This window comes from Lipotes vexillifer, unplaced genomic scaffold, assembly GCF_000442215.2.
Source record: "Lipotes vexillifer unplaced genomic scaffold, Lipotes_vexillifer_v1.1 scaffold1235, whole genome shotgun sequence".
NCBI classification, from domain to species: domain Eukaryota; kingdom Metazoa; phylum Chordata; class Mammalia; order Artiodactyla; family Lipotidae; genus Lipotes; species Lipotes vexillifer.
The window spans coordinates 1257790-1284997 of NW_006775530.1; the positions used below are offsets into that span (position 1 = coordinate 1257790).

General features: G+C 40.7%; 1 protein-coding gene across 1 annotated transcript in view; it reads right to left on the reverse strand.

The window, feature by feature from the left end:
• TANGO6 (transport and golgi organization 6 homolog) overlaps positions 1-27208 on the reverse strand; it is a 188581-nt gene that overhangs the window by 77143 nt on the left and 84230 nt on the right. Inside the window, exon 15 of the mRNA XM_007449938.1 lies at positions 3719-3859. Within this exon, the coding sequence (XP_007450000.1) occupies positions 3719-3859 (141 nt within the window). The remainder of the gene's footprint in view (positions 1-3718; positions 3860-27208) is intronic.

A 27208-nucleotide genomic window follows, 5' to 3' on the forward strand; every position in this document is an offset into this window, starting at 1 on the left:
CCCAAAAAAAAAAAAAAAAAAAAAGCCTTTCTATATAAGAGAGAAACCATAGAAGAAAAGATAGATTTGCCTACATCAAAATAAAAAACTTCTACATTTCAAAACAAAGGAAACAGAAAATATGAACAAAACTAAAATGTAAAAAAACCAAAGAAAATATTTACAACATAAATGTTAGTGGTTCAAGATCTGTAAATATATAAAGCTTTTACAAATTAAATAACAAAATCAACACCCCAATGGAAAAATGAAGAAAGGATAGGAACAGGCAATTCACACACACACACATACATCCTCCACACACACAAAAATTTAGCTAATAAAAATATGAAAAATATTTAACCCTGTCAATTTAATAAATGAAAATAAAAAAAATAACATTTCTTTATATATCTGCTTGATAAAAATAACACATAGCATATATAGTGCTGATGAGGGTACAAATATTCTCAAACATTAAAATATAAACTGGCACAATCTCTTGGGAAGATAATTTAGTAATAAATATGTTTTAAGATATGCACATGCTTTTAAGAAATTCTACTTTTAGAAATTTTTCCTAACGTAATTCATAATAGTGAAAAATTAGAACAACCTTTAAGCTGGTCAGTTGAAAAAAATTATGATACATTCAAATGATATAGTCTCATGCAATCATTAAAAATTATAGAGGATGTGGAAAATGTGTGTTAATGACAGGAAAAAGATGCTTAATGACATGGGAAAATTTTCAGGATACAGTATTGTGTATTGGGTAAGAGACTGGGTCTGGAGTCAGATTGTCTGGATTGAAATTTTGGATCCATCATTAATTAGCTATGTAACATTAGGCAAGTTAGTACCCGTCTCTGTATCTGTTTCCTTATGTGTAAAAAAGTGTAACCTCTATGAAATAACAGCAACAATCTAGGCAACAATCACCAGTGGTTACTTAAAACCAACAGGAGGAAGGTTGATGGGGAAGTTTATTATGGATGTATCCTACTAGAAACACCACTGATCAAACTTCACATCACTAAAATGAGACACCAGACATCATACGCCTTGCAATGTGAGACAACAGGAAATACAATACACAGCACAGCCTATGAAATATTCTTGCCCCCTAAAATTTGACTCATACTTACCCAAGTGTCCGTATCTATCAACTTACTGGAAACATGGGGATTTAATTCCATTAAAATGAGGTTCAGACTTCCCTGGTGGCGCAGTGGTTAAGAATCCGCCTGCCAAAGCAGGGGACAAGGGTTCAAGCCCTGGTCCGGGAAGATCACACATGCCGCGGAGCAACTAAGCCTGTGCGCCACAAATACTGAGCCTGCGCTCTAGAGCCCATGTGCCATGACTACTGAAGCCCACGCACCTAGAGCCTGTGCTCTGCAACAAGAAAAGCCACCGCAATGAGAAGCCTGCGCACCGCAATTAAGAGTAGCCCCCACTCTCTGCAACTAGAGAAAGCCCGCGCGCAGCAACGAAGACCCAACGCAGCCAAAAATAATAAATAAATAATTTTTTTTTAAATGAGGTTCAAGGACAATCAAAATAAATTGATACTGATAAAAATTCAGAATAGTGCTTACCTCTGGGGCACGTTTAGCTTAGGAAGGGAAGAAAGGAAACTTTATGGGTTATTAGAAGTTTCTCCGTACTGATCTGGGTGATGGCAGATATGTAGAGAACCATAAAACTACACTATTAAAATTAGTGTACTTTATATACTTTTCTATATGTATATGATACTTCAATCTTTTTTTTTTTTTTTAATGAAAAGAAAAAAAAAGCTCCTGCTGATTTTCCACCATTGTCTAGTGGCAGGATGAAAAGTAGATGTGGTTAGGGAACTGAAGCCAAGAGGAAGTGGTAGTACTGCACCTGGCTCCTACCTATGGGCCTGGGAAACTAGGAAGGTTGATGGGGAAGTTTATTACGGATGTATCCTACTAGAAACACCACTGATCAAACTTCACCTGGCTCCTACCTATGGGCCTGGGAAACTAGGGTACTTATTAAAGAAGTCTTATAAAGTGGCTGTCACAAGGATTTCCACACCAATAGTAAAGTGAGGACATGGGATATGTTGTAAAAATGGGCTTTAATTTCACTTAAGGGATTTCAGTCAGCCATCTCATCTATGCACCTGGACAAGTTGGTAAGGTGAATTAGAAAGTAGCAGTTAAAGCTCAGGCAATGTTTACAGCTAGATACTTGTTAGAGTAGGCTACAGGAAGATTAGAACTTTGAGAACTGATGGAATATGCTTTGAAATGCCAGAAGGCAGTTTTGGAAATTGGGCTAATTATAGGACTATGTAAGGGGGAGCAAGCCCTCTCTCCCGCTCAACCTAGTCCTTCATCCCCACCTTCAATCTCACCACAGGAAATGATTTGGACTTGCCCGTGGAGATGGAGAAATGTGCCTTTTCAGCGCTTATCACGCCAATGATAGCGGTCCACCAGAAGTTACAGAGAACAGACATGTTTTGTTGATGCATCAGACACATCCTTCTCAGACTGATGATCACAATGATACACACAAATGGAAGTCAGAGGTGCATTTGATCCTGTAATATGTTAAACTTAACACACCTATTGTGAGACAATCATTTCTCATAATGGTGCACTTGTCTGGTATGTTTCAGACCCATATTTAAGACTAAGGCAAATATAGAAATTTCGCCCTTCTTCAAAGGGCAGAAAAAAAACCTTCTAATTTCACTCTCATGAGATTTTCCTTTCAGCAATAAAAGAATTTAAGTGGTGGGAGATCTAGGTTCTATCTTCTTTAGCCAGAGGGTCACCCAGAAATTAGGAAAATTAAGGGCTACGTCCATGGAAATGATGCATGGCTATGTGGAATCTTTGGAAATCCTTAAAAATGCTGGTGAAGGAAGAACTCGACGTAAATTCTTGATACAAGAGGCAAAAGCTAGTTTGTTGTTTTTTGGGTTTTTTTGGCCATACCATGCAGCATGCAGGATCTTAACTCCCCGACCAGGGATCGAACCCACGCCCCCTGCATTGGAAGCGCAGAGTCCTAACCACTGGACCGCCAGGGAATCCCAAAGCTAGCTTGTTTTTCAGCATCTTTCCCTTAAGCAGCAGCTTGGGATTTGATCCCAAGCAGTGTGACTCTAGAGCTTACGGCTTTACAACTCTCAGCTTGTGTGGTTTTGAGCAACTTCCTTCGAGTTGGTAGGTTCACTTCTTAGCACTAGTATTTACCAGCTGAATGAGTCTTGAACAAATTTCTGAAGGTCCCTGTGCTACAGTTTCCTCATCTATAAAATGGGCCCAACAACAGCCTCTTTACAGAATTTCTTGGGAAAATTAGATGAGATTATATACACGTAGAGGACCTGGCACACAGAAGTCATTCAACCAGAGTTAGCGCTCTTCTTTCCCTGTCTGACATTCCCCTTCTTTTCATGGTTGCTGCTGCTCAGCAAGTGGGAAACTTCTCATTCCAGCTCTGAGGAAAATCAGGGCCCCAACACAGCTCAGCGGAGGAGACTAAGCAGTTGTAGAAGCATGGGCACTATTGCTGCCAATCTCTTGGTGCGCGTTGGACATTTGCTAAATCCTTGAACAGGAGTAACTCACCTCAGCCCCCAAATTGTCCTCACCTTGCTAGCATAACAAGCCTCCAGGTGCACAGACTTTGGTTCCACAGCCATACTGCTCCCTGACCCCATTCCAGATGCTGGAACAAGAAAACTCACCTAATGCCCTGACAATTCGCATCAGGATTTCCCCGACTTTCATTCTGGTCTCCAGTGTGTGCTTGTCTTTACCGCCATCATACTGTGCCAACAGGCCAGGCAAGATTTTCTCAGGGTACACATCTGAGAGGACGGCAACCCCTAGGGTTGAAAATAAAAAGAAAGGATTCATTACTGTTAAGCACTGAAAAGAAAATAAGCCCAGACAGCCTGTGATGGGATGAAAACAGAGACATTTAAACTCACCTCTGTCATTCTACCAGCAAGGGCTGCCCTGTATTTGGAGTGACAACATTGTGATTGGAAAAAGCATGGGTCTGAGAGTTCACACTCCTGGATTCTTCTAGTCTCAGGCCTATATGATCTCTAAGATCACTTTCAGCACTGACATTCTATGATCTATGGATTCTAGACTCTGGAAGCAGAGGCTAGATGATTACATATCATGGCAGGGATTTACACAGCAGTGGGAGAAGACCAGATCAAATGTCCTCGAGGGAGTCTTCCAAGTCTGAGACACTAAGGTTCTATGACAAGTATCGTCGCTGCACACATCAGTCTGAAGCACAGCAGTGCTTCCTGTCTTTGCTGCAGTTCTCTACCCCAGTATGAGTTTTCTCTGTAAAACTGTCAGTGATGAGAACAATTTCTGTAAGGAAATAAGGAATGCAAATTCTGGGCATGATTAGTAGTAGACTGTGCTTCCGGCTGAGTTCCCTGATCAGAATTAGGAAGATCCTGCTCTTGAGTCTCCCTTCCTACTTGTTGATCCCCTCTCCCATCACGCCAGAACTCCTAGATGTAGAATCTGCAGCAGTGTTATCATTATCTGAGCCCAACCCCGTATCGAGTAAACTTTACAGGGGCTGACAGAGGAGGCGAGACACGACTAAGACAGGACCAGAAATAAAGCCCCTAGTCTCAAAACTATATAAATACAAATTCCATTACTTGGGGGGAGGGGTTAGGTACTATACTCTGAAGAATAGTGAGGAAAAAGGAAAAAACAAATGAAGGAAGGAAACTCAGGTCTCAAACTACACCCAGGGTGAGAATGCTTCTCACCACCTCTACCTCAACCACTCTGGTCCATCATTTCTGGCCTGATTTTTTTCAAAAATCTCCTAATTGGTCTCCGTGCTACCCTATTCCTGCACTGCAGCTGGAACTATCTGGTTAAAATGAGTCAGACCTCATCATTCTTCTGCCCAAACCGTCACTGGTTTCCCTTCTTCCCTTAATATGAGCAGCCCCCATCCCCCAGCTGCCTTCGCTCTGCCTCTGACCTCACCTCTTACCACACTCTCCCTTCCTCACTGTCCTCCAGCAACTGTGGCTGGAACTCCTAGCTGTAGACCACGCTGCTCTGGACCCAGCATCTTCGCCTTACTTCTCCCTCTGCCTAGGCTGCTCCTCCTCCAGGTAGCCCATGGCTTGCTCCTAAAAGCCCATCATGTCTCTCTGTTCAAATACCACATTCATCGTATATGAAATGACAGCTTCCTTCTTCTACCACTCTTTATCCTTCTCACCCTGCTTCACTGTTCTTCTTAGCACTTAACAGTACCTGAAATGATATATACTTGTTTATTTATTGACTGCTGTCCTCAGAATGTGAACTCTACAAAGTCAAGGATTTTGTTTTGTTCCCCACTGTAGCCTCAATGCCTAGAAGAGTGCCAGCACATAACAAGTGCTCAATAACTATTTGTCAAACGAATGAATGAATAAAAGGGTTCAGAGATACAGTCTTGATATAAATTTCAGGAATTAAGAAAGAGAAGATAGGGAAGGAGTAATATAAATGCTTGAGAAATCTATAATTATTTTTTATCTGAGTTTACCATTCTTCCATTTAATTTGACAATCTTGCAGGCAAAGTCTATATACTGTTTTCTATGTTATAGGCTGGGGTTCCATTCTCTTATAAATAGATGTACACCAAGGTGATGCAACTGCTGAGGGCTACACCTGCTTGTCCATCCTCTTGTCTGCCCTCCTCACCCCTATACCTTTTCATTGCCTGAAAAGCCTGGGAAGTCTCTGCATGTGGGTCTTAAGCCACATCTGTCTTCTTTTTTTTTTTTGGTGTTGGGGGTAGGATTTTATTAATTAATTAATTTATTTTTGCTGTGTTGGGTCTTCGTTTCTGTGCGAGGGCTTTCTCTAGTTGTGGCAAGCGGGGGCCACTCTTCATCGCAGTGCACGGGCCTCTCACTATCGCGGCCTCTTTTGTTGCGGAGCACAGGCTCCAGACGCGCAGGCTCAGTAATTGTGGCTCACGGGCCTAGTTGCTCCGCGGCATGTGGGATCCTCCCAGACCAGGGCTCGAACCCGTGTCCCCTGCATTAGCAGGCAGATTCTCAACAACTGCGCCACCAGGGAAGCCCTGTGTTCCTTTATGTGGCCTCCAGTTTTACATAAACAGAAGCTCTGCTCTTTAGGGAGTTTCAGGCTGTGGCAGAACCTGAATTAGACAGCTTCCCTGTTGGCAAAATGTGACAATGCATTTGTAGGTAGCTCCATTACGCAAAACGAGGGGTAAGTTTTTGGAGGTCCAAGGTGGAGTCAGAGACCTCCTAGCAAAGGAAAAATGTCTGCAGCTAAGAAAAGGATAAATGAAGGAAACAGTTTCCACATTCTAAAAGAGCCCAACGGAAAAGTGAATTGATAGTTGGTGACTGCAACGCTGGCAGACGTTTTAGCACTGATGTATCACACGGCTTGGTATGTATTATAGATCTGTAGCAGTCTACTTCTTCATCAGAAGTTCCTAACTCGAAATTCAGTGGATTTGTTTTCTTTTAGGAATATAGTTGTGACTTCATAATGGAACTCAGTCATAAAATGGGATTTGCTCTATAAAACTTTGATCTGTATCTAGCTTTCCTGAAAAACATGTACTACTAAAGTCCCTTCTACTGTCATTTATGCCTATTTTTATCTCACTAATCTTTAGCAGAGACGTTATTTACTTCTATGAGAATATCCTGCTGTATACTTCAAAACCAAATGAGCTCTTGATTTCCTCTCTGTAGCAGACAGGCATTTTGGTTGCACACAGCATCTACTCTCTCTTCTGGTAACAACACCTGCTGTTCCTTCGGGAAATATCCCTTCCCTACTCTCAGTCTATGTAGTTTGAGTGGGGCTAACTACCCACTTTCTCTCTCCTCATGTGTTAACAAACTCATGTCAAGGCTGCCTTAGGATATTCCATGCCATCACCACCACAATGTTTGGTTCAGGAATGGGGGAAGAGACTCAATCCTGGAGCCAATTTTGGAACTACAAGGGAAGATGAGCTCCCGGAGTCTGTGTGTGTGTGGGGAGGGAGGGGGGATTGTTTTGTTTTGTTTTCTTGTTTTTGCCTGTAGAAGTGATAAACCTGAAGCTGCCAGTGGCCATCATGTGGAGAAAGTCAACACCAAAATGGTGCAAACACAGAGGAGGGTCAAGCCAAGAGAGGAAAGGAGAAAAGGAGAGAACTGTGTCATGCTTTGAGCCCTGGGATCCAATTATACATTTACTCACTAGAACCTTTGGATACATAAGCCAATAAATATCCTTTCATGCTTATGCCAGTTTGATTTTTTTTCAACCAAAGGAATCCTAATATATCCTTCTTCAGGTTAAAGAAACAAATTCAGATTTTTAAAAAAACTTTTCCTATAATGCCAAACTTTCAGTTCCACCAGGGAGCATTAATTCTCCCCATCTTACATAAAAAGGTTGCCAATAGCAAAGTACAATTTCCTTGCTTCCCACAGTCCCAGGTTAGCAATTGTTTATCTTCCTGCTGGCCTGCTCCACAGACTGCTGCCAAATGGCTGACTGTCTGAGTTTACCTTCTCAGGATACAGTTGCCACCTATGATTTTATGAATCCCTAGAGGACAATGGTTCCTTCCTTACTCTTAGACGGAGCAGTGAAGAGAATCACATATGACGGTTAAGACTATGTAACAATTTAAAGGGATGAGATTTTGTGTGGCTGTTTTGTTTCTTCTTTGAAAAGTTTTTTGAATTTTGACAACTGAGGAAGCCTGACCATAACCTTCATATGCCCCTTGGCCCCTCAATATGAAAACAGGGTAATTTCTGGGTCAGCACTAGCTTTAAGGAAACATGACACGTCAATCCCTTTGGCAATAAGGACCAAATGATTGTGTGAGAGATACCTGCTCCTGCTCTGATCACAGGAAAATGACTATGCATTTCAAGATGTGGTGTAACAGATAAGATACAGAGAAAGCAAAGGTGAACCAAATCTGGCAGGAGTTCATGAAAGCGTTCTGATCTGTGTTTTGGGGCAAAGCACAGGATAAGGCAAATTAACCAACTGAAAAAATATTATTGAGAGTACTTTATGCGACAAAATAGAGACAGTCAACTTTGTGTAAAATAACTGTTTTTTTTCCCCCAAAGACTTTCATTACAAAGCCAGAAATGTATTCTGATCCATTGTTGACTTCAAGATGATCCCTCAGCATGCTGCTCAGTGATTCTGCAGACCTTGGGCAGTCACCATAGTTTAGGTCTCACTTTACACAGTGCTCTTGCATTGTAGGAAAGACAGTATAATCCTAAATGTCTTTGCTGACTGGCTCTATCCCTGGAATCTGCTACGTCATCCCCACTTTATTTTTTTTTTTATTTTTATTTTTTAAACAAATTCCAGTTTAATTAATGATAGTTAACTTTTTCGTTTTTTTTTAAATTAATTAATTAATTTATTTTTGCTGTGTTGGGTCTTCATTTCTGTACGAGGGCTTTCTCTAGTTGCAGCGAGCAGGGGCCACTCTTCATCGCGGTGCGCAGGCCTCTCTTGTTGCCGAGCACAGGCTCCAGACGCGCAGGCTCAGTAGCTGTGGCTCACAGGCCTAGCTGCTCCGTGGCATGTGGGATCTTCTCAGACCAGGGCTCGAACCCGTGTCCCGTGCATCAGCAGGCAGATTCTCAACCACCGCGCCACCAGAGAAGCCCCATCCCCATTTTAAAACTAACCAGATTTATTCCCCTGGGCAGACAAAAACCTACCTTCCAAAATACCCACATCAACTTGGAAACCACCTACTCACTTGAATTTCTCAGGTATTTCTGCAGAAAACTGTTAAGAAACACAACTCCCCACATATTGAATGATTCCATTTATATTAAAATGTCCGAAATAGGCAAATTTACAGACAGAAAGTAGGTTCAGTGGTTGCTTAGGGCTGTGGGAGTTGGTGGGGGGGAATACGGACTGACTGCTAACGATATGGAGTTTCTTTATGGAGGGTAAAACATTCTAAAATTAATTATGGTGATTGTTACACACTCTGTGAATATAATAAAAAACACTGAATTGTATATTTTACATGGGTGAATTGTATGGTACATGCATTATATCTCAAATACTTGTTATTAAAAAACTGTAAGAGTCGTACAACTCAAAAGCAAAAAAACAAAAAACAAAAAACAAAAAACAAATCCGATTAAAAAATGGGCAGATGATCTGAATAGGCATTTTTCCTAAAGAAGACATACAGATGGCCAAGAGGCACATGAAAAGATGTTCAACATCACTAACCATCAAGGAAATATAAATCAAAACCACAATGAGATACCACCTCACACCTGTTAGAAGGCTATTATCAAAAAGACAAGATATAACAAGTGTAGGAGAGGATTTGGAGAAAAGGAGACTCTCATGTACCGTCAGTAGGACTGTAAATTGGTATGGCTACTGTGGAAAACAGTATGGAGGTTCCTGAAAAAATTAAAAAATAGAACTACCATATGACCTAGCAATTCCACTACCAGGCATTTATCCAAAGAAAACAAAAACACAAACTCAAAAAGATACATGCACTCCTATGTTCATTACAGCATTGTTTACAATAGCCAAGATACAAAAACAATCTAAAAGTCCATCAATGAATGAATGGACAAAGAAGACATGGTGTGTGTGTACACACACACACACACACACACACACACACACACACACACAATGGAATACTATTCAGCCATGAAAAAGAAAGAAATCTTAACATTTTCAACAACATGGGTGGACCATGAGAGAATTATGCTAAGTGAAATAAGTCAGACAAAGAAAGACATCCATAAAAAAAAAAGAAGCTTTTAAAGAACTCTTATGGAATAAATACTAATATCTATTGTTAAGTGAAATGCAAGGTACAAAACAATGTGTATAGAATTCAACAATTTGTGTACAAAGGGGAAATACATACACACATTTATACATTCATAAATAGTTCTGGAAGGATACACAAGTAACCAATGATACTGGTTGTTTCTAGGGAGGGAAATGGAGTGACTAGAGGATAAATAAGAGAGAAGAGACTTTTTACTCTGCATCTTTTGGTACCTTTTGAATTTTGAACCATGTAATGTATCAAATATAACTAAATAAAATACAAGTTAAAAAAACTGTGATAAAGGGCACAGTCTTTTAAATAGAACAGTCCCTTTTAGAGATGAAAATGTAAAAATAATTTTCAATCAAATATAACAGAATGATCACAAACATCTTCCTCCTGAACTCTCACTAAAGTGATAGTCAAGGAATAAAAAAAACTGACAAACAAGGATAAAAAGAATATAGGTATTAAAGGCTGAAATCTGGGACTTCCCTGGTGGCACAGTAGTTAAAAATCTGCCTGCCAATGCAGGGGACACAGGTTCGATCCCTGGTTCGGAAAGATCCCACATGCCGCAGAGCAACTAAGCCCAGGCACTACAACTACTGAGCCTACACTCTAGGGCCCACAAGCCACAACTACTGAAGCCCACGTGCCACAACTACTGAGCCCACATGCCACAACTACTGAAGTTCGCACACTCTAGGGCCCATATGTCGCAACTACTGAGCCCATGTGCTGCAACTACTGAAGCCCACGCACCTAGAGCCTGTGCTCCACAACAAGAGAAGCCACCAAAGTAAGAAGTTCGCGTACCACAATGAAGAGTAGCCCCCTCTCGCTGCAACCAGAGAAAGCCTGTGCACAGCAATGAAGACCCAATGCAGTGCCCCGCCCCCAAAAAAAGGCTTAAGTCTGAGTAAAGAGAGCAAAGATGGGACAAAATAATGATATGTATTTGATAGAGTTGTTGGATCATTTGTAAAAAATTAGCAATAATTACAGAGAAAACTAAGCAAATATACAAGAAAGGACAACTGAACTAGGCTTAGCAATGAATAATATCCAGAGTCAGCAACAAGCACTGCCCAATGATTTAGCCAAAAACTGTGATGGGGAAATGGTAGAAGGAGGAGGGGTAGAGGCGTGCATGTGCAGGCATTTGTGCATGTGGATGCTAAATCTTCATCTAACATACAGGAAATGAGTAGAAAATGTGCAAAATTTTTAACATCGAGATCCATGAGAGCATTTTATTTATATAAATAGGGAGGTAATTACTAGAAGAAACTATTTAAACAGGGGTAGAGGGGATGGTTATCTCTGAGGACTGTAACCATGAGGGGGTAAGCAGGGCAGGAGACAAGCTTCTTGATTCTTTATAAACTATGTCCAGAGAAATTAACAGAAATAAGTTTGTTTTAAAAACTAGAAAGAAGGTAAAATGTATATTAACCTGGGAGGAAGCTCTAGTTTGAAAGAACAATGATGGTGAAGAGGTAAGGCACAAGGAAATTTTCCTTCTGATGACAAAAAGATAATCACCAACCTGTGATTGTCCTCTCTTTTTGCAGCTCAAGGACACAAAGATAAGGTAGAACCTGAAGAGAAGGAGACTACTACCCTCTAGCAGGGTATTTCAGTTGTAACATTAGAGACCGCTCATTATAATGGAAACTAACAATCATTTCAGCTCCAAGAATCCAAGAAGCTGCACAAACTGGAGAAGTTGGTTATTAAATCAAGGAAGTATGGGGAACTCAACTGAATAGCTGGGCTCTCCTTGTAATCAGAGTAAATGATAGCGTCTAGCATGCCAACGTGATGTTAATTTTCTCTAAAGCTCCAAAGTTGTGTTAAGTGTGGACAAGCCCCAACAACTTTATAAAGATTCAAGATGAGCAAGTGTTACTCAGCCTGAGGAAAAAAGAGGGTTAGACTAATAAGTTGAAGATTTGTAAGAATGGCGGTACAGTACCCAGTGTCTGCCTCTTTAAATCAAGATCTAAATAATATACTCAAACACTAAAATGAGGCCAATATATTTGCTTACATTGTTTTCTAATTCCCATTTTGGAGGGCAAAAAGTTAAAATTAGTAATAATCTATATTTACCGACAGTTCACTATACTTGCTGGAAGCCATTTGGATCATGAAATATTTATTTATTATAATAAATAAAAACCTAATAGCAAGGACAGTAAAAATTCCTAACATTTAATGAGTGCTTTCAATATGCCGGGCATGGTCCTAAGCACTTTATATGCATTCATCCCTTTAATGCTTCCAACAATCCTTTGAATTAGATGCTACTTTCATTCCTAATTTTACTGAGGGAGAAGCTGAGGAACAGAAGGGTGAAAAATATGGCCCAAGATCACAGAGCTGCCACATGACAGAGCAGGACTGCAAACCTTCATCTGCTACCCATCACCCACCCGGCAGCAGTGCCTAGGAGAAAATAACTTCTGGAATAGCACTAGCTTTGCAAATCCTAACCCCAAAGATAGCAAATCTTATATTTTTAAGTATTTATCAGCCATAAAGTTTACTTTCTGTTAGACTCCAAGGTCAGAGGAAGGACAGGCACTCTGCACAATGCATTCCGTATGAACAAGGCAGAATCCTCTTGGGTCTAGTTGGGCTTCACGGGGACTGCCTTGTTCTTAATTGGTGTATTTATTTATATTTATCTTTACGTGTAAAAGGGAGGTAGTAATGTTAATGAAATTCACAGACGACTTTAACTTGAGATGCTGCTAACATTAGTGATGACAGAGGAGACATACAAAAGGAAATAAAAAACTTAGATTTTAGTGAGTTTCAGTTTTCCATCAGTGATTCCTAGACACCCCCACTCCACATATTTATGGCTATTGCGAGCCCCCTAAATCTCTTATTCTATTACCCTCCCCCAATAAATAAAATAAAACCCAAAACAGCACCAAAAAGCTTAGAGTCCACTTTGTCAGGACTGCCTCTATCAAATACTTCTGCATGATTCAGAACAGAGGTGAGAAAAGTGAGCCTCAAAAACATGATGATCAAGGGTTCTGTAGTACATACAGAAATATGAACAAAGCTGCGCTAACTGACTGAAGGCGTAAGTGAGGAAGGAAGGAAAACAGCAATTACCACTGCTTTGAGAGTAATCACTGCCCTATGCATTTAGAGAAACTTGCATTTCAGCTGGTCATGGGTGAGAAATAAAGAACCAGGATGTTATTCATTTAGTTCTCTTTACCTAGCTTTCAAAGAATGAAACATTTTGTATATTAACATTCTCTTTATGCTATTAAAAGAAACACTTACTGATAGTATGAAAAGAGGGGCTTCTGATTTCCCAGAACACAGTATGTAGTTCTCTTTTAGCTGAATCTAGGTAAGAAAATAAAGCAGTCTTAAAGACCCCTAGCTAGGTGGTCCCAGTAGAGGGAGTACCACCTGAACTCCAGGTTCATTTTTTTGTTAAGTTTTCTACTGGCCTTTCACCTCAAACCTATGCAAAGAGAAGCTGCAGAATCAGCAAAGCTGACTGATGCGTCAGGTTCTCACTAGTTTTGAGAGAGCCGAAGCCTCCCAGGGGAGTGGTCACCTGGCCTGAAGCTCTAACAAGACAAGGCTGATCTTTCACATGATCCAGTGTCAATGCTCAGAGACCTGCTCTGTGCTTTGGGTACTAAGCAGTGATACAGGCAAGTTCAAAACTCCTGAATTCTGCCATTTTTCTCTAAACATAGCGGATGTCCTAATGAGATGATTAGGCAAGTCTTTGTGACAGGTGCTCTGGGCTAGGACTGGCTTAGAAAAAGTGATTGTTGTGAAATTAGTAACCATGACGTGCAGGACTTAAACTGTAGTTTCATATGGAAACCAGGCAGAGCTACTATAAACTGCCCTGATAAAATGCACATATACACATAAACACCCTGCCTGCAATTTTGGCAAGTAACCATATCTAGTATGGCCCCCTTCAGGGATCTACACAACCCTCAGGTTAAAATCCCTCTGCTAAGCAGGGCACCTATAAATAGAGGGGAAAGGAGAAGACTTGAAAAACTGTTTCCACGATCAAAAGAACGTGGCTTTTTCCCCCTGACGATATATAAATAATACATGGTCACTGTAAAAGAGTCAAATACTAGAGAAAAACATAAAGAAGAAAAGAAAAATCACTCATGGATGTATGGAAGGATTGAGGAGTGGAGGCTATGGGGAACCAGTTTCTTTTTAGGGTAATGAAATGTTCCAAAATGGATTGTGGTGATAGACATGCAACTCTGAATATACTCAAAGATATTATATTATATACTTAAAAGGGACAAGTTATATGGTATGTGAATTATATCTCAATAAAGCTGCTTTTAAAAAACCACCTGAAACCTAAAATCAACATAAGCATTTTAGTGCCCTCTCATCCATACACCACTCTCTTTGAAATAAATACACACACACACACACACACATATACACAAACACTGTTTTCATAGTGGACAACTTTGTTTTATTTAACAATCTTCTTTTTTATGGGAGGATGAGGGGGGCTTATTCCTCCAGATGTCTTGGCTTTCACAGTAGATCATTTGAGGTGGTCTGACAATAACATTGAAAGCTTTAATAGCAATATTATTACTTAGGATCGAGAAATATTAAGGATTCTTGTCAATTTTACTTCTGTTAAAAAGAGGGGAGGGAATTCCCTGGCAGTCCAGTGGTTAGGACTCCGCGTTTTCACTGCCGGGGCCTGGGTTCAATCTCCAGTCAGGGAACTAAGATCATGCAAGCCGTGCAGCCAAAAAAAAATTCAAAATTAAAAAAAAAAGAAAAAGAAAATCTCTTGCTAAAAGAAGGGGGGGGGGAAAGGAGTCAACTAAAAAAAATTACAAATCACTTATATAAAAGCATATAACAGGGCTTCCCTGGTGGCGCAGTGGTTGACAGTCCGCCTGCCGATGCAGGGGACACGGGTTCATGCCCTGGTCCGGGAAGATCCCACATGCCGCGGAGCAGCTGGGCCCGTGAGCCATGGTCGCTGAGCCTGCGCGTCTGGAGCCTGTGCTCCGCAACAGGAGAGGCCAAAACAGAGAGAAGCCCGCATACCGCAAAAAAAAAAAAAAAGTATATAACACCACTGTAAAGCAATTATACTCCAATAAAGATGTTTAAAAAGAAAAGAGTATATAGAAGTAATCTGCAGCTATGGCATAAATCATAAAGCTTGGAAAACAACTTTAGAATTAAGGCAATAGAAATCATTCTTTCACTCATTCACACATTAATAGGGTATCTACTCTGTGCCAGGTACTAAGTGTTATAAACGTAATAGGACAGCACCTGTCTAGAGAGAGAGACAAATTAGACAATGATTACAAGACAGTGTGGTTAGTACAGCATGTTTGGGTGTAACAAGAACACAGAGAGAGAAATTTAAAAAGGGTGTAGGAAGGGGTGGGGCTTCCTAGAGAAGGGGACAAGGGAGCTATGCTGCAAAAAGCTCAGGGTTCTTCAACTGCGAGCTGCCCCTGGGATCGAGAGTCATTTGCATAATTATTCATGTGTGGAAAAATTTCATAGACTTTTAAAGACAGAATTAGTATAGGCACCTAACTCCCATTTATACTCTTAGGGTAGATTCCCCAAAGAAAAAGAACTGGCTGCAAGTATATAAACATTTTCAAAGCTGCATTCCAAAAGTGTTCCTATTAATTCTCCTACCAAGAGTGTTCAAGTGTGTGCATTTCAATACAATTGGCCAGCACTGGATAGTCCCATTAAAAAAAAAAAAAATCTGTGTTTTTTGAAATGGTACAAAAAAAACCTGTATTTCATTATTATTTTAATCTACATTTCTTTGCCTATTAGAAAAATTTCTCAAATTTTTATTACTTATATTCCTCTATCATGAATTGCCTATTTATTTTTTTATCCATTTATCTACTGGATATTTTTTTATTAATCACTATGAACTCTTTATATATAGAGGCTTAACTGCTTGTCCTTTTAAAAAAAAAGTTTATTGAGATGTAATTCATATACCATAAAATTCACCCTTTTAATGTATATGATTCATTAGTTTTCAGTATATTCACATAGCTGTGCATCCATCATCACTGTCTAATTCTGGAAGATTTTCATCACTCCAAAAAGAAACCTCCTACCCAAGCAGTTACTTTCTTTTTTTGCCCAGACTCCCTGTTCTAGGCAACCACAAATCTATTTTATGTCTCTACAGATTTATGTTTGTCCTTCTTGTTGCAAATCTTTTTTCTTTAATTATACTTTACATTTTAATTAAGGTTAAATTATTTTCGACGTGAATGAGTTTTAAACTTTTAAGAGATGAAATCTATTAATCCTTCCTTTTTGACTTCTCCATCCAGAGACTAAATATTGTCTCTCTGTGCTGCATTCTGTATAATGTCTTCCTTTCTGCCTTCTGGTTCATTAATTCTCTCTTAGCTGTGTCTGCTGTAAAACTCATCCACTGAAATTTTAATTTTATTCTACTTTTTATTTTTAGGCATTCTATTTGGTTTATTTTTTAAATCTGCTACATCAACTTTGATTGTTTCCTATCCCTGAAGATATTTTCAAGCTTGTCTTATTTTTCTATGAATACAGGAAGCCTGGTTACTTAATAATTTGTGTGTGATAAGTCCAACATCTAAAGTCTTCTGGGACCTTGTTTCCTTGTGCTTGGTTATTTTGTGAATATATTTTACTTATTGTACATAATTAAATATACAATAATTATTAATTAAATAATTATTATGAGAGGAGGAATGGAGAGTTATTGCTTAATGGTTAAGAGTTTCTGTGTGGGGTGATGAAAAAGTTTTGGAAATAGATAGCAATTATACAACATTGTGGATATGTTTAATGCCACTAAACTGCACATTTAAAGATGTTTAGTATATTGGGCTTCCCTGGTGGCGCAGTGGTTGAGAATCTGCCTGCCAATGCAGGGGACACGGGTTCGAGCCCTGGTCTGGGAAGATCCCTCATGCCGCAGAGCAACTAGGCCTGTGAGCCACAACTACTGAGCCTGCACTCCGCAACGAGAGGCCCGCGACAGTGAGAGGCCCACGCACTGCGATGAAGTGGCCACCGCTTGCCGCAACTAGAGAAAGCCCTCGCACAGAAACGAAGACCCAACACAGCCAAAAGTAAATAAATAAATAAAATAAAAATGGTTAGTATAGCAAATTTTTTGTTAAATATTACCACAATAAAATTTTTAAACATTAAAAATTAAAAAATAAAAGTAAAAATTAAAAAATTATTTTGAGGATTCTTTGGGGTCTAGGGTGAAGGTCCCTTCTTCCACAGAGATATGCTTTTGTTCTTGTAAGACATCCACAGACACTACCAGTATATAAACATCTTAAACTCTAATTCCCAGCTTGAACTTTCCTGAATCCCAATAATGCAAATCTGCAGGGAAGATGGACCATGCTTTGATAACACTGTCTCTAGCAACAAGACAATGCCCCTCTCAGTCCCTGGGGATGAGGTGAAGGGGTACCATTTTTATCTGATTCATCTGAAGGTGTATTCCTTTGGGGTCTAAGCTTAATGTTGGAGGTCTTCTGTTTGACTCCCCACTTCAAGTTGGGACTAGACGTAGGCTTTCATTTCTGCAGGTTTGACCTTCAAGAGCATGAAACTAAAACTGAATTTCAGCAAATACTCTGAGGGCAAATGCAGGTTCTTAAGCTCCCTCTACCTTTTAGGGTCTGGCTTTCTCTTAAGATGTTGGCTTGGTAATTCACTGCTTTCTTGTTAGCTCATTTATGCTTTTAAAGTGTTTTAAATATGTTACCCTGCATAAAAACTGTTTTCAGCTGAGGTATCTCATCATTATTGGAAATAGAAGACAGGAATGTATTTTCTTCTAGATTTTTGTCTAGTTTGAATGTAAGATTAAATGCACCTGACGAATATGGCACATATTGAGGTTTCTTTGTTGTTAGTAATATTTAGCATGTTAAGATTTTCCATTTATCAAACCTGTCATCTTAAACAAGCATCTTCACTCTTGAGCCTTTCCTTCACACTGCTGTCTCGCTGAGCTCAACTGGAGGTTATTTTCACATTTTCACGTACAATTTTTGACCCACTGATCCTCTCAGCAACCTAGTAAGTGTTACATGTAACAGCTTCTAATACAAATTGGTAAAAGAGCAAACACACGGTGCCACTAGAGAATCATATAGTTAAGAGTAGAGCAGGATGGCTCTATGAGCTCTCGTTTTCCTTATATGCCTTTGTTATGAATAGCATTTGGATAGACACATCTGGACAAAATTTTGCTGCTAATTTAACATTTGGTTGTTCAATTACAAGACAAGAAGTAATGGATATATTCAATTTTATCTAATTAGTATTCCCTGACTTAGTAATTTTGCAAACTGAATCACTTTACAAACTAAATATAGAAAAGTTATTATTATGGTCTGGTTTCTAAGCAACCATTTCATTAAGAAAAGCTCCACTTGGGAAAAACATCTGTTCGTCAGTAAGGTTTCTGCTGTTGTCATATAATTTCATGAAGAAATAGCCACAGTCACCCTGTGCCTTAGTAATCCCTAGTTGTGAAAAGGTCAACAGGGGTACTGTAACAGAGGGAGCCATCTGTTTCAGTCTGTGCTGGTCCCTGAAACTTGTTATCATGAAACGATTCAGTTTTCCTAAACGGCTACATAATTTAAAATCCATTATCTTCTGATAATAAAAGCAATCAATGTTCATGCTAGAAAACATGAAAAATATAAGAAAAAAGGCACAAAGAAGAAAATAAAAATAATTTGCGCTTTTGATGCCTTCATGTTAGATCTCAATTGAAAAATGGATTCCGCTGCTTTAAAAAATTATTTGAAAACCACTGACCTAAAATAACTCCATATGGTTTTACCTTTGTCATCTGCAATGAGAATATTTTTCGTAATGGTTAGGGGCTGTGTGTTGGACAACTGAGTTCAGAGATTTGTTGAGACAGCCAAACATACTCATTGCATTTCATGAAAACAGGCTTAAAGAGAGACAGCAATCTGACAGGGGTGAGAAGGTGACGAAAGGTATGTGTCACATGACACATCACCTGTGATATGGGTTATAAAACTTCCTTGATAGGTCAGGTAGATGGCCTAAGACAGTGATTTTTCAAATCCTTTGTTGTTGTTGTTGTTGCTGTTGTTGTTTTTGCGGTACGCGGGCCTCTCACTGTTGTGGCCTCTCCCGTTGCGGAGCACAGGCTCCAGACGCACAGGCTCAGCGGCCATGGCTCACGGGCCCAGCCGCTCCGCGGCATGTGGGATCTTCCCGGACTGGGGCACGAACCCGTGTCCCCTTCATTGGCAGGCGGACTCTCAACCACTGTGCCACCAGGGAAGCCACTTTGTTGTTGTTTTTAAAGCAGCAGAGCCTTGTTTTACCATGGTATTTTTAGACAAGGCTCAATCAAAGAGAGAAAAAAAAGAGCCTATTCAGTCCACCCCTTCGTCACTGATCTTCAGGGTCCTTCCTGTCTGCAGTCTCCTCCCCCTGGCACAGCATTGCTTCTTTGCTGTTCCCTCAGTCTGGATTACTGTTCCCTCCCTCCTTTACTAGGTTAATTAATAATCATCTATTAGATCTCAGCTCACAGGTCACCTCCTCCTGCCCCTTTCTATCAGGTAAAATGTCCCTAACACAGGCTCTCATATCACTGTACCTTTCTTCACAGCACCTGTCAAAGCCACATTTCACATTTGTTTGTGTGACTTTTTGATTGGCATTTGTCCCCCTCCTTCTCCCTGCCTTGGACTATATATTCCAGAGTAGGTGGTCAATGAATATTTGTTGAGTGAATGAACATTTAAAACCATTAATAAAAAAACCAATGGCCAAAAATATTTTACAAATCTTTCTGTCACTGTCTAAAGTCAGGTTACCAATAATGGAAAACAGAAGCTGGACATAAAGTGTAAAAGTGCTTCTGAAACAGCCTTCTCCTAAGGAAGGAGACTTTAGCAATCATGCCCTGGCAGGTGGACGGGAGAGATGACCTAATTAGGTCTTTAGTAGTGCAGAGTCTCTGATCTATTCCCTGATGCTCAGTTCATTCCCAACCTTCCAGCCTCCTCGGAGACAGGAGAGATGCCACAAGGTTAGGAAACAAAACCAAGTGTAAACGTCTAATGTAAAAATCTAAAAATGAGTTGCCCAATCTGTACACCACTTAAGTGCACTTTTCCACCACTGCTCAAGATCTCAACATGACCACAGAGGGGGAAACTGATGCTTCATCAGTTAAAAATGTTAAACCTATGATTCAGCAACAAAAGGAACTATGTCAGGATGAATAAAAAATATAATTGGGCTTATTAAGTGTGTGAACAGCTTTAAGAATCATCTTAATCACATCTGGTGAGATTAGGAATTTTAATTTGTTTTTGAAATGAAGGATAAGGTAAGCACTTTCGTTTGGGAGGGAAAAGCAAGAGCAGGGTGACCCTCCAGCTGTTGACTCTAAGTAGTTCCAGTAAAATGGACTGATTCCTTAGAGAGTAAAGGAATACTGTGCTTAAAGATAAGTCTAAAGAGGAACTTGCTATTTTAGTTGAGAGCTCTCTTGCTATTTTATCCTTCTTAACTTGTCTTCAAATTCCAACTTTACTAAAGAAAGGGTGGCTCCAGGGCAAAATTTAAATAGCTGTTCGGCAGGGAAGGTACTTACACCTTCTTAATAGCTTGTAAAGTAGACAATGTAAGCAACTGACGTTTTATCCCAAGGTGTCTCATAACTGCCTTATAGGTAACGAATCCTGCCCTTGTGATGGCTAGCTTGCATGAATAGGAGGTAAAAAATCTGAAATGAGCCCTGGAAACCAAGAAATTAAGTATTTAATCGCTTAGCAGAAAATGTCAAGATCCACTGGTTCCGTGGCTTAATTTTACTGTCTGTAAGAGCAGAGGCCATGGTGATTTGAGAAAGGTGAGAAAATGGACTGGAGAGAGGAGGTAGGTGCAGAGAGGTATAAGGCCTTGGCTCTGGAGTTGATGCCAGACTCCATCACTCACTGGTTGGCCTTTTACTGGTAACAACCTTTGAGCTTTGGTTTCTTTGTCTGAAAAATGGGGAGATAAAGATATTGACTCTTATAGGGTTGTGATGAGGAGTAAATGAATTAATGTAAGTTACATCTGATATGTGGCTGGTGCTCAATAAATCATGAATGAAAATACAAATAAAGGGAATAAAAGCATGCTGCTTTCAAATCCAGGCAGCCCATCACCAAGACATTACTGGTAGACTGGCAGCAAGCCTTTAAAGCCCTCCTAGAGCCCACACAGAAAGCTCAGATGCCTTGTCTTGGCATTTCGACAGCTTCTGCATTCCAGCCCAATCCCACTTCTCCCCTTCCTGCCCACTTTGCTCCACTAACAATTAGAACTGCTTACCTTACCTGTCTTTATACTTGCCCTGCTCTTGAACACCTTCCTACATTCACTTTTCTTTCAGCCTCAGTCCCCTCACTCCATCTCCACATTCTAAATCCTGCCCGTCCCTATTCACAGTCCTAAGAGCTCCATGAAAAACTACTGTTCTGGTTTTCCTAAGTTTATTTTTCATTTCTAAAATACTTGCAAACGAAGTAACTGACAAAGGATTAATCTCCAAAATATACAAGCAGCTCATGCAGCTCAATATCAAAAAAACAAACAACCCAATCCAAAAATGGGCAGAAGACCTAAAGCGACATTTCTCCAAAGAACATATACAGATTGCCAACACATGAAAGGATGCTCAACATCACTAATCATTAGAGAAATGCAAATCAAAACTACAATGAGGTATCACCTCACACTGATCAGAATGGCCATCATCAAAAAATCTACAAACAATAAATGCTGGAGAGAGTGTGAAGAAAAGGGAACCCTCTTGAACTGTTGGTAGGAATGTAAGTTGATACAGCCACTGTGGAGAACAGTATGGAGGTTCCTTAAAAAACTAAAAATAGAACTAGCATATGACGCAGCTATCCCACTACTGGGCATATACCCTGAGAAAACCATAATTCAAAAAGAGTCATGGGCTTCCCTGGTGGCGCAGTGGTTGAGAGTCTGCCTGCCGATGCTAGGGGACACGGGTTCATGCCCTGGTGCGGGAAGATCCCACATGCCGCGGAGCGGCTGGGCCCGTGAGCCATGGCTGCTAAGCCTGTGCGTCTGGAGCCTGTGCTCCACAACGGGAGAGGCCACAACAGTGAGAGGCCCGCGCAGAGCAAAAAAAAAAAAAAAGTCATGTACCACAATGTTCATTGCAGCTCTATTTACAATAGCCAGGACATGGAAGCAACCTAAGTGTCCATCGACAGATGAATGGATAAAGATGTGGCACATATATACAATGGAATATTACTCAGCCATAAAAAGAAACGAAATTGAGTTATTTGTAGTGAAGTGGATGGACCTAGAGACTGTCATACAGAGTGAAGTAAGTCAGAAAGAGAAAAACAAATACCGTATGCTGACACGTATGTATGGAATCTAAGAAAAAAAATGGTTATGAAGAACCTGGGGCAGGACAAGAATAAAGATGCAGACATAGAGAATGAACTTGAGGACACGGGGATGGGGAGGGGTAAGCTGGGACCAAGTGAGAGAGTGGTATGGACATATATACACTACCAAATGTAAAATAGCTAGCTAGTGGGAAGGAGCCGCATAGCACAGGGAGATCAGCTTGGTGCCTTGTGACCACCTAGAAGGGTGGGATAGGGAGGGTGGGAGGGAGATGCAAGAGGGAGGAGATATGGGGATATATGTATATGTATAGCTGATTCACTTTGTTATACAGCAGAAACTAACACACCATTGTAAAGCAATTATACTCCAATAAAGATGTTAAAAAAAAATTAATCAGGAGAGGGACGATGTGCCTCCTGTTGAAAACAGCACTTCGGATCTGATGTAGACAATACAACACTTCTACCAAAAATTTCAGAGATCCAGATTTTGGGGCCTTCATGTTGATCTTTGCTACTGCCTCCTCTGGACTCCCTCAATACTTTCATGCAGTTTTATTGTAGTGCTTTTCATTTTCTTATAATTATCTATGTGACCGTATCTACAGTGTATTAGTGTCTTAAGAGAGGAATATGTGATTTACTTTTGTATCTCCCAAACCTAGCACAGAGCCTGGCATAGCTGGTGGCACTAGAGGTGTGTTTGTTAAATGAAGCAATGAATGGATGCAAGAGAATTAATAAACTATTAACACTGAAAAAAAAAAGTATATAAGTCAGTGATCTTTAGTATATTACAAGGTTGTGCAATGATCACCACTATCTAATTCCAAAACGCTTCATCATCTCCCCAAAGAAACCTCATATCCATTATCAGTCACTCCCCATTCCCCTCTCCTCCCATTCTCTGGGAACCACAAACCTGCCTTCTATCTCTATGAATTTGCCTATTCTGGACATTTCATACATAATGCAGCCTTTTGTGTATGGCTCCTTTCATTTACCATATTTTGAACGTTCATCCACTTTGTACCATGAATCAGTACTTCATTCTTTTTTTTTAAATAATTTTTTTCTTTTGGCTGTGTTGGGTCTTCATTGCTGCATGTGGGCTTTCTCTAGTTGCGGCGAGTGGGGGTTACTCTTTGTTGCAGTGTCTGGGCTTCTCATTACAGTGGCTTCTCTTGTTGCAGAGCATAGGCTCTAGACTTGAGCAGGCTTGAGTAGTTGTGGCACATGGGCTCAGTAGTTTTGGCTCGTGGGCTCTAGAGCGCAGGCTCAGTAGTTGTGGCTCACGTGCTTAGCTGCTCCATGTTATGTGGGATCTTCCCGGACCAGGGCTCGAACCCATGTCCCCTGCATTGGCAGGTGGATTCTTAACCACTGCACCACGAGGAGTCCACTTCATTCTTTTTTATCACTAAATAATATTCCACTGCATAGGTATGCCATATTTAATTTATCCATTCATCAGTTGGTAGATACTTAGGTTGCTTCTACTGTGAATGAAAAATATTGCCTGCCCTACCAGTAAACAAAGGATGTTGCAGCCATCAAGCCATCACATTACAGCCTCCCTGATGATGAGCCCTGAGGAACATAGGATAGAAACAGGAAGCCCACCATCTAGCAGTTAACTGCTGCAGCCACCCCAGCTGCAGCCACCCCTGATGGTACACTCTGAGGAGACTCAGGATGAGAAAGCACAGGATGCTGGCCCCAGATAGTTGAGGTGCATATCAAGGGAATGATCCCAGTGAGCCCAGACTCTTGCATCTTTGTATACATAGAAAAGCACTAAATTCCATAACTTGACATATCTGGTTTTCTTTAATTAACAGTAATCTTTTGATGTTCCAACTACCTGGTCTTTGTTGCAAAAACTCCTATTTATCCTGGCTCTTCCCTTACCTCTTCAGAGCAATCTCTCAGAGTTATCTGAGATGCTGTGTCCCGGGCTTGAAGTCCTCAGAAAGTCCATCAAATAAAACATAATTCTTAACTTTTAGGTTGTGCATTTTTTTCTGCTGACACTACTTTTTGGCCACATATAAGCTTTTGTGTGGATATATGTTTTCATTTCTCTTGGGTATATATCTAGGAGTGGAAGTGGTGGATCATACAGTAACTGTGTTTAACCTTCTGAGAACTGCCAGACTGTTTTGCAGAGGAGCTGCACCATTTTATGTTTCTACCAGCAGTGTATAAGGGTTCCATTTCTACACAGCTTCATAATTTGTATTATTTTAAATTAAGTAATTTTAGGGCTTCCCTGGTGGTGCAGTGATTAAGAATCCGCCTGCCGGGCCTCCCTGGTGGCACAGTGGTTGAGAGTCCGCCTGCCAATGCAGGGGACACGGGTTCGTGCCCCGGTCTGGGAGGATCCCACATGCCGCGGAGCGGCTGGGCCCGTGAGCCATGGCTGCTGAGCCTGCATGTCCGGAGCCTGTGCTCCGCAGCGGGAGAGGCCACAGCGGTGAGAGGCCCGCGTACCGCAAAAAAAAAAAAAGAAGCCGCCTGCCAATGCAGGGGACACAGGTTCGAGCCCTGGTCCAGGAAGATCCCACATGCCGAGGAGCAACTAAGCCCGCGAGCCACAACTACTGAGCCCACGTGCCACAACTGCTGAAACCCACGAGCCTAGAGCATGCTCCACAACAAGAGAAGCCACCGCAATGAGAAGCCCGTGCACTGCAAAGAAGAGTAGCCCCCACTCACCGCAACTAAAGCCCATGCGCAGCAACAAAGACCCAATGCAGCCTAAAATAAATAAAAAATTTAAACATTAAAAAAAAGTGTATCGGGCTTCCCTGGTAGCGCAGTGGTTAAGAGTCCACCTGCCGATGCAGGGGACAGGGGTTCGTGCCCCGGTCCGGGAAGATCCCACATGCCGCGGAGCGGCTGGGCCTGTAGGCCATGGCCGCTGAGCCTGCGCGTCTGGAGCCTGTACTCCGCAACGGGAGAGGCCATAACAGTGAGAGACCCATGTACCACACACACACACAAAAAGTGTATCCTTTTAAAAAAAATAAAGTCATTTTAAAATGTAATTCATTGGCATCAGAAATGTAACAAATATCAAAAATTCTATACAGAAAGCTACATGTTTTCCTAATCTACAATCTCAGTAAACTGCGTAAATCCCAAGATTGTTCTGCAGGCTCTTTCCTGATATTCCTAAAATGACGCTGATGTCTCCAGTGCTGAAACAATAATGACCAGCAGTGGGAAGGACAGTCAGTGAGAGGTAACAGACTTATTCCACTAATGGAAGATGAGTTTCAAAGATACACACAGAGATTGCTTAAAAAATAATACTGTGCTCATTTGCTAAATGAGTAAAACCACACACAAATCAAGCAAACGAGATCAGCATATTATTAAGCTATAGGAAGAGTTCCTTTGTAGTGAAACCATTTCTCATAGACAGACCTGGCTCTCCTATACCTCAGACCATCTGAAAACTCAGCCCTGTGCCTTGGAAACAGGACCAACTATTTTAGGATTATTTTTCCTTGTGGCAAGAGTATAGTCTTCAGAGCTGGATAGACTTAAGATTCAAATCATGGTATTGACACTTGATATCTGTGTCACTTTGGGCCAGTTCCTTAACCTCTTTGAGCCTCAGTTCCCTCACCTGTAAGATGGATAAAAATTCCTAACTTGTAGAATTACTATGACTGGCACACAATAATAAGTGGTGACTTCTATAATACTTATTTCCATTCCTCATATATGGTAATTATCTCAGGAAATCTTAGAAAGTGAAAATAACTAAACCTGAAGTAGTAATCTTTTACTTGCAGGTAAAAGTACTAAATTGCCAAATATTCTGATGTAAATCTGAGTGTATCAATCTTCAACTGATAGAGGAAACCAGTGGACAGATATTTCAAAAATGAGCTCAGGGGCTTCCCTGGTGGCACAGTGGTTGAGAGTCCGTCTGCCAATGCAGGTGACACGTGCTCAAGCCCTGGTCCGAGAAGATCCCACATTCTGTGGAGCAACTAGCCCGTGCACCACAGCTGCTGAGCCTGGGCTCTAGAGCCCACGAGCCACAACTATTGAGCCTGTGTGCCACAACTGCTGAGGCCCACGCACCTAGAGCCTGTGCTCCGCAACAAGAGAAGCCACTGCAGTGAGAGGCCCACGCACTGCAATGAAGAGTGGCCCCTGCTTGCCTCGGCTAGAGAAGGTCTGTGCGCAGCAACAAAGACCCAACACAGCCAAAAATAAAAATAAATATTTTAAAAGAAAGAGCTCATGTAAAACACAAGTATTTGGGGCTTTAAAATACAATCTCTGACTTGGAGAAGGGGAGGAGGCATAATATATGTCACTTGAGCTGTAGTTAAGATAAGGTACAGTGGACTGGGAATCCCTGAGATATGGGTCTGGTCCCAGCTCCACCAATCTCCCAACATTTATGACTGTAGGCAAGTCAATTCTTCATTTATAAAAAAATTATATCTGCTTTTATTATATTTCAAGATTGTTTACAGAATCAAAGCTTTATAGATGATTAAGCATTACTCACTTTTAATATTGATAATCATAATATGTTTTCTATCTTTAAAAGCACAACAATAGGAGCAAATTCTATCATTATTTGAAAAGTTCTAAAGTAACCAAGTGCATTGGAGCGGAGGGGACAAGATTTGAAGGTCAACAAGGTTCAAATTACCTGCTATGTAATCTTGAAAAGGGAACTTAACCTATGTAAGTCTCAGAATTTTTAGCTATAAATAGAGGATATCTCTCATCACACCTAAAAATAAACTCAAAATGGGGCTTCCCTGGTGGCGCAGTGCTTGAGAGTCCGCCTGCCGATGCAGG